This window comes from Monopterus albus, unplaced genomic scaffold (assembly GCF_001952655.1).
Source record: "Monopterus albus unplaced genomic scaffold, M_albus_1.0 scaffold270.1, whole genome shotgun sequence".
In the NCBI taxonomy this organism is placed as follows: Eukaryota; Metazoa; Chordata; class Actinopteri; order Synbranchiformes; family Synbranchidae; genus Monopterus; species Monopterus albus.
This window is the reverse complement of record NW_018128150.1, coordinates 2,499,364-2,505,394: the sequence shown is the minus strand read 5'-3', so window position 1 is coordinate 2,505,394 and position 6,031 is coordinate 2,499,364. Positions and strand designations below refer to the sequence as shown.

Genomic DNA, 6,031 nt, shown 5'->3' with positions numbered 1-6,031 from the left:
CCACAGAAGGGATGGAGCCCCTCACCGCCAGCTTCAGCAGCAGCAGCGGCGGCGGCGGTGGCAACAGCGGAGAAACCGTAGGCAAAAGAGACTTGAACCAAACCATAAAGTCCCGGCACAAGAGGAAAACCTTGGCTGTGGATTTTGCAATCCCGTCTCTGTTGCGCTATTATCTGGCAGAGTTAATAAAAAGACCCCTGAACGGCGACTGCCAGACTTTTAGCGGATGTTACAAGGTGAGCGCAAACTTGAAAATGCATTGCACACCTTTGCAGAAAACCATATCTACTTTTATGGATCCCAGGTCGGCTACGGACTCAGCACAGAGGAACATGTCTGTTGATGGACAGCTCCTCTTCTTTCACAAGCGGCCGCTGTCCAAAGTTCTGAAATTGGGCTTGACGAAAGCCAGCAGAAAATCAAATCAAGTAGTAGTGGAAATAGGTGAGGATATAGTCAGGACAGGATGTGGGGGGCTCTCTGTGTACGAGGAGGCCACAGTGTCCACTCTGGAAATGGACTTCACAACTATCCTGGAGTGGTGGCTCGGCGCAGAGGGGGGGCGGCTCAGGGTTCGACTCATGCCCGAGAAAAAGGCACAGGTCCCCGGGATCGAGAATCGGTACACCGCGGCCATACGTGCTGCAGACCCCCGCCTCTTTCTCCAGATATCCTCCCGGGGTGAGTTCGTCCCTCTCTCTCACTTCTTTCCATGCTATTCCCAACATACGCCTACACGGAGTCCACACACACCACCCAGCAGCCCCAATTCATGTTGCTCCGTCATGGTTCTGCTGATTAATTGTGGAGGTTGCGTTGTGGCGTATGCTTTGACTGTCTTTAATGGTGAAATGCTGCGGAAGGTAATGTCAACGCATGGAGTAAGACCTTTTATTTGGTATGGTCTAATGAGAAAATGATGACTGGAGAACGTGTGTCAGAGGAAAATAACACTCAGGGAATCGTGTACTTACGCCTGTTGCTCTGATCCAGGGGACTCTCCAGACTTCTGTTTCATTATTGATGCCCGCAGCAGCACTGAAAGACGAACTGCGTGTTAATTTAACCGCCAAACTCTGATTATAACCAGCTGGGATCTATGCTGTTTATACGCAACATCTTTATTCTTATCAGTTCTAAGATGCTAATTATCATTTCATTTAGAAGGAAAGCGGGGCTTCATGGCAGGATAATAACATGGCTAATCCAATACACTTCATAAAACCTATAGGCAATTATATATATGCTAGAACATCAGGGCTACCTAGACTCTACTGGCTCCTCCTTAACGATACCTTCTCAATTCCCAGAGCTACCCTGTGCTGAAGGGAGGTTGGAGATTTAAGAGGACGAGTTTTATTTTGATTAGCCACAAATTAAGCTGTTATCTCCAAGAAAGCTTTACTCCAGGGTCCTTCTGTCGTTCTTCTGAGCATAGGTACAATCAGTGTAATTGCTTAATCACGTTGATGAGGGAGGCTGGCCCAAAAAAATACACGGGAACCTATCAAACAAAAGCAAGGGAGATGCTGGCTGGAGTTGGGAGGAATATTCCTGCCAGCACGTGTGCACATAAAAAAAACACATGTAAACAACACCCAGAAACTAACTCCTGCCAGCACGTGTGCACATAAAAAAACACATGTAAACACCCAGAAACTAACAGAATGTAATAGCTGCATATATTACATTCTCTGTTGGTTACTATTGGATGATTTAGGTTGCATTTTTAGAAAAGAAAATAACTTTACATTTGTTCCAATAACAGGTTTAGATTAAATGCATCAGTGTGTTTAAATCACAATTGCAGCTCCCAATTGGCATAGTATATGTTGGAAGCCATAGGTTTTGCATTAAAGACATGATTTGTTTTTAGAGCACCCCTACAACCTCAAACTGTTCCAGTGGAGCTCAGTGGCTGACAGATCAGACTGGTTCTACCTGCAAGTGTGTGAGTGGGGAGAGCAATAGTAGTGATCAGCAGACCTACTCCTTAAACAAGAGTTTTAAATCTTCCTTTTAAATCTCTGCCAGGGTTAAGAGTGAATCCTGCACAGCTCCAAAATCTCCAATAAATTCCCTCAAAATGCCATATGTCTGCATTCATTTGACAAAAACAACTGTCCATCAGCAGCAAAGGAGGAAAAGTGTTACATCTATAAAGAGAGCAGGTGACTGTGGAGGGATGGGTCAGAAAAACATTGGACAGTGACACAGGAGATTGCTGTTCACTTTCTATTTTACTACAAACAGTCAGGCTCCAGGTTTTCTTTTCTTCTACATGGACAGAATATGCTCACTGCAGCTCCAGCATGCAGCTGGTGATGTTTACAGATGGGAAGCCATATGCAATCTATCCATCCATTATGTATACGTACAGTATCTACTTGTCCTTTCAGAGGGTTAATCTCAGATGACACTTGGAGAGAGGCAGGGAACACTTTGGATAGGTCTCTAGTCTGTCACAGGACTGACACATAAAAACAGACAACCATTCACACCTAAGGACAATTTAGAGTTGCCAGTTAACCTGCACGTCTTTGGACCATGGGAGAAAGTCAGAATACATAGAACCCATGCAGGAATGGGGAGAACATGCAGAGTGCTAACCATTGCTCCACCATGCCTTCCCCTACCCCAAGTAGGGTATGTAAGCACACAATGCTCTGTTCATGTAGACCTAACCAAACCTTAACCATAGTTGTGTAATTATAAGGCCAGAAAAGCTTCAGTGCGTCATTCTGGAAGAGAGTTACAAACAACTTATTTTGCCATTTAATTTGGACGATGTTGGTATTTGTGGTCATCTTTAACAGGTGGGTGATTAGTCAGGAATAACACTCCCCTCTGCAGCACTGACATGCTATTGCATCTCCAGGAAAAGTACTGCATTGTGCAGTGATATTGGCGAAGTAGTCACAGAGACAACTGCTTGTGATACTTTGTACTCAGAAAAACATTTTTGTCACGTCTGTCACAAAAGAAAGAAGAGTAAAAATGAAGAAAAAGTTAAAAGCATTTCAATGGTCAAACCTTGAAACATCATCCAATTTCAGAACAACAAATTATTATTAAATTATTAATTTTAGATGAATGGACACTAATATGAGTGTCATGGTGAAGCAAGTGCAAAGAGAGGGGCTCACTGCAATGAATAGGCTGCCATGTGTTGTTTATTACATCCATGATCATTTCTCCTACTTTATATCGCCTCCATCCTTCATCCTCACATAACCTAGAAACTGATCAAGTTTTTAATCACAAAAAGTGTGTGACTTAGAGGAGTGAGGGGAGACTCCCTGAAAGAGGCCTCAACAGAGAGATAGCAACATCCATTTTTTAAAAATCTCTGAGCTGTGCTGAAACCATATCACTCAATAACTTTTTGGCATGAAGACACAGTGATTAGTGCTGTCGCCTTACAGAGCACATCAGTATAAAGGTCAGATGTGTAATTGGATGTAGGTGTTGCTCTGAGTGTGAATGGCTGTCTGTCTATATTTGTTAACCTGAGACAGACCTGTCTTGAGAGAACAGAGCTAAGAGAGGTTCATTCAAAACAATCGTTAATTCATTTTCAGCATCATCTTATTGTGATCATATTTTATACATAATTTTGTGTTTGAAATTAAGGATTCTAAGTCAGTTATAATTGAAACAGCAACAACAACAAAAAACTGATTTGCTTTGCACATTAGTTTGTTCTTGATCTTGGAAAAAGTAGCTTGTCAAAATAACACTTAAAATTTCTTAAGAACCCTTTATTAGCTGAAATCTGCAGAAGGAGTTTGTTCAGTTGTCATGGAGATGGATCAGCTGTTGACATGTGACCTGTGAAAGTGTTGAACAATGGGTACATGATAACAGGTGGTCCTTTTCATTATTTTATAGGTGACTTTGCATACATTCACCAGTATGTGTTATATGTGCAGTAGCTATTTGAAAAATGTCCTTACTAATATCAAGTTAATTGTGGCTGTAACTCAGCCTCTCGTGACTTTCAACAGAAGAAGACAGTACAGAAAATGAATGAGTGGATAAAACTGAGAAATGTTAAGTGGTGTAGCATATGGTCCCAAATCTGCTCCCCTCAAACAAAACATGAAATGTTGCTTTTTAAAAACTACAAAGAAAAAAAACATTTGTATTTCAAGTCAGAGAATAAGATTGAGCACCATCTCATTTTATTCAGTGTTCTTAAATGATTAACATGATAAGTGTCATGATGAACAAGTGGCAGAAGTCTACACTAGGTATCCCAACACACCACAGCTGGACTCCACTGATTCAAGCAGCTTCACACTGCTTCCTAATGGATTACTCTGCTGGATATTTGCAAAGTCACAGTTATTATCATAAGCAGTTATTACACTGAGTTTTTACAAGGCGCAAGGCACAGCTGTGTCTACACATTGTTGATGCATAGACAAACACACACACTTACTTGTACTTTTATCTTTGTGAGGACATTCATTGGCATAATGTATTCCCTAGCCCCTAACCCTAACCATCAAAACTAAACACCTAACACCTTACCTTAACCCTAACCTAAATCTAATTCTAACCTGAACCCTAAAACCAAGTCTTAACCCTCAAAAAGGTGTTTCACAAAGTGAGGACCAGCCAGAATGTTCTCACTTTGCAAAAATGTCCTCACTCTGTAGCAAAAAATATTTCTTTGGTCCTCACTATATAGCAAGTACAAGAAAATATATTACACACACAGATCTGTTGTCTCTCCTTATCCCTTCCTATAATAAAAATTCCCTTCTGCCAGTGTCACACTCTGCCTCCTCCATACAAAATGACTCAACTCAAGGCTCCAATGTGTATTGTGTTGCTGTAGCAGCTTTTTTTTACACCCCTGATTGGCTGATGTTTGGCATTTTTCTGTGTAATGTGCATGCTACACTTGTTTTTTCCAGCCTCTGGTACGATGTTGTCTATTAGCATGAAATAAATACCTGCCATGACACCCAGAATAATTTGACGATCAGGCAAGCATGCCTACAAGAATCGAGGCATTAAATTCTGCATTTATGCATTTATACTTACTCACCCTATGGGTCCAACCATTAACTGATCTCAGCATTGGTATTTGGAAGAAATGGGGACCCCTCTTCATTTACCTACACCTGTTCATGTTTGTTGGTGCACCATAAGCAAAAGAGCGTCTTCATAAACATGCTGCTGCCACCGTGAGAGGAGGAGCAGCTTTCCCCCTATGTTTGCCCTGCACCCCTGCCCCAAATACAAACACACACAGAGACTGGTGATTTGCTTTTCAGCATCCCCTGCCTGCCATTTCCTTTTGGAGACTTAAAACTAATTACAGTGTATGTGTGGTATAGACGTTAGGAAAAAATTATAATTTCCTGTTAATCATACAGAATGTCAAAAGTAAATTTTTACTGTTGATTACACACTCGGTACTTTGTTTATTCTGTGTTGCTTGTAGCCCTTTTGAATGAGGTTTCCTTTAAAGATGAGCAGACTTTTAATTTTCCTCATTCCCAAAGCTTTTCTCTTGTCTCCTGAGAGAGCGGTTAGCATTATTAGCCCCACGAAAAGCCACAGAAGCTTCACTGAGAGTGTGCTATATCTTGTTTATTGATCCACAGCATTGCAAAAAAGTGTACTTTGTAGCTTTTTTGTATTTATCTCTTTAATGTTCACACAGCACAATTAGAGGAAATATTAAACATGCAGACATGTCTGTGCAGATTCTCAGTCATCCAGGTCATAGTAAGCTGAAAAAACTTCAACTTGTAGGACCCAGTTCTTGCTACCATGCTAACTCTGAGAGACGAGGCAGTCCAAGTAACTTCAAAACAGTGCTGATTTATTCAATGAACACAGGTAAAATTAACATTACACGCTCAAATATCTTGCACCTCCAACATGCACGCAGGCAGATGTAAGATGAAAGACCCTGAACCCACCAGGCCTATACATTATATCTCCTCGGTTGGGCTAGCCCCATGCTACACAGAAACGTCAACCGAGACGTCTCTGTTACCAGCTTTGCAGC

General features: G+C 41.5%; 1 protein-coding gene across 1 annotated transcript in view; it reads left to right on the top strand.

Moving 5' to 3' along the window:
* The window catches only part of alk (ALK receptor tyrosine kinase), a 538,088-nt gene that overhangs the window by 2,024 nt on the left and 530,033 nt on the right, over nt 1-6,031 (top strand). The window contains exon 2 of the mRNA XM_020621985.1: nt 21-681. Within this exon, the coding sequence (XP_020477641.1) occupies nt 21-681 (661 nt within the window). The remainder of the gene's footprint in view (nt 1-20; nt 682-6,031) is intronic.